Source organism: Hemiscyllium ocellatum, chromosome 38 (genome assembly GCF_020745735.1).
Source record: "Hemiscyllium ocellatum isolate sHemOce1 chromosome 38, sHemOce1.pat.X.cur, whole genome shotgun sequence".
NCBI classification, from domain to species: Eukaryota; Metazoa; Chordata; class Chondrichthyes; order Orectolobiformes; family Hemiscylliidae; genus Hemiscyllium; species Hemiscyllium ocellatum.
In genome coordinates this window covers 31,804,884-31,806,435 of record NC_083438.1, presented here as the reverse complement: position 1 = coordinate 31,806,435, position 1,552 = coordinate 31,804,884, and the positions used below count along the sequence as shown (strand labels likewise).

Genomic DNA, 1,552 nt, shown 5'->3' with positions numbered 1-1,552 from the left:
GACAGTGCTGAGGGAGTGCTGCACTGTCGGAGATACCCTGTTTTGGAATAAGTCTGTCCTGTGGAGTGGATGTGAAAGATTCCAGGGCCATCCTGTGGAAGAATGAGTTTTCCCTGGAGTCTGATTATTTTCCACCAACCAACATCACTGAAAGAAATGATTCAAGCCATTGTCCCATTGCTGTCAGGAGAAGGTATCCAACTGGAGTCTTTCTGGGTACCTGAGCACTTCAGTTGCTGGTGGACAACCGTTCGGACAGAGCACCTCATTGAACCGGACCCCGTGTTTCCGCCGGTTCTCCATTTGCCTTCTTCCCTTGTGGGATCGCTCTGTGCCGGAAGTGCAGCCAGCCCTCCCTGAGATGCCGTGTGGCAGCCCGCCAGCCCTCAGCAGCACTCCACTGGAATGCCGAGGAGGAGCAGAAAATGATGAGGGGGTTGAGGAAGGCGCTGGGGGAAGCGGCGAGCAGGGCTGCCCTCCTCCAGCTCACGCTCCCTCCCAGGGCAGATGCCAACTGGGCGGCGTTGAAGGGGGTGTAGCAGGCCACGAATACGGCCAAAGTCGCTGCTGTCGCCCGCAGAGCCCTGCACTTCTCCCGGCTAGCCAGGCCACTCTGGTGCAGCTTTAGGAAGCAGCCAAGGTAGGCGAGGGAGGTGAGCGCCAACGGCACCAGGAACAGGACCACGGTTGGCTCCAGCCTCAGCATGGCGTCCAGCGGACCCCGGGAGAAGCTGGCACAGCCCATTGAAACATCGTTGGCACAGCTGGTCGGTGCATTGTTGGCACAGCAGATCAATGCATTGTTGGCACAACTCATTGATGCATTGTTGGCACAGCTGATTGTGGTGTTGTTAGCACCCAGGCCTTGCAAGTCTCTGGTCTCCATCAGGAAGATGAGGTAGACGTGAGCTGCCGCAGTGATCCACAGGACGATGCAGATGACTCGGGAGTAACGGGGGCTCTTGTACGCTGCGTAACGGATAGGGAAGGCGACACTCAGGTACCTGCCCATGGCCAGCACAGTAAGGAACAGAATGCTGGTGTAGATGATGCCCAGGTAGAGAGCATGATAGATGGGGCAAAAGACCTCTGGCAATGCTCCCTGGCCCCACACGGTCTCCGCCATTTTGAGGGGCAGAAGCATGCTGAAGATTCCATCGGACACACTGAGGTTGATCATGTAGATGACGTTCGGGGTTGGTTTGCGTCTCAGTTCCCTGATGAACACACACAGTGCCACCACATTGAAGGGAGCTGCCACACTGAAAGTGATGCAGAAAACCACCAGCGATGGAATATCAAGTGGGCACAGCACCGTCATGATGGGTCACATCACCTGTGAGGAATGGCACCATTAGTCACCCCCTCGGAGTGGGCAAACAGCCTGAATGAGTATCACCCTACCCTCCAACCACGCACCTAAGCTGCTCTGCTCACCCCTAGCCCCACTCTATCCCCTTACCCCATTCAAACCCCAACCAATTCTATCCGCCTCACCCCATTCTAACACCCCTCACCCCATTCTATCCCCCCTCACCCCATTCCATCCCCC

General features: G+C 56.6%; 1 protein-coding gene across 1 annotated transcript; it reads right to left on the bottom strand.

Annotated features, from left to right (window-relative positions):
- Positions 1 to 265: 265 nt before the first annotated feature.
- LOC132833915 (free fatty acid receptor 1-like) lies at positions 266 to 1,321 on the bottom strand. The gene has a single exon (XM_060852576.1). The coding sequence runs from the start codon at positions 1,319 to 1,321 to the stop codon at positions 266 to 268; it is 1,056 nt and encodes a 351-aa protein (XP_060708559.1).
- Positions 1,322 to 1,552: the final 231 nt, after the last annotated feature.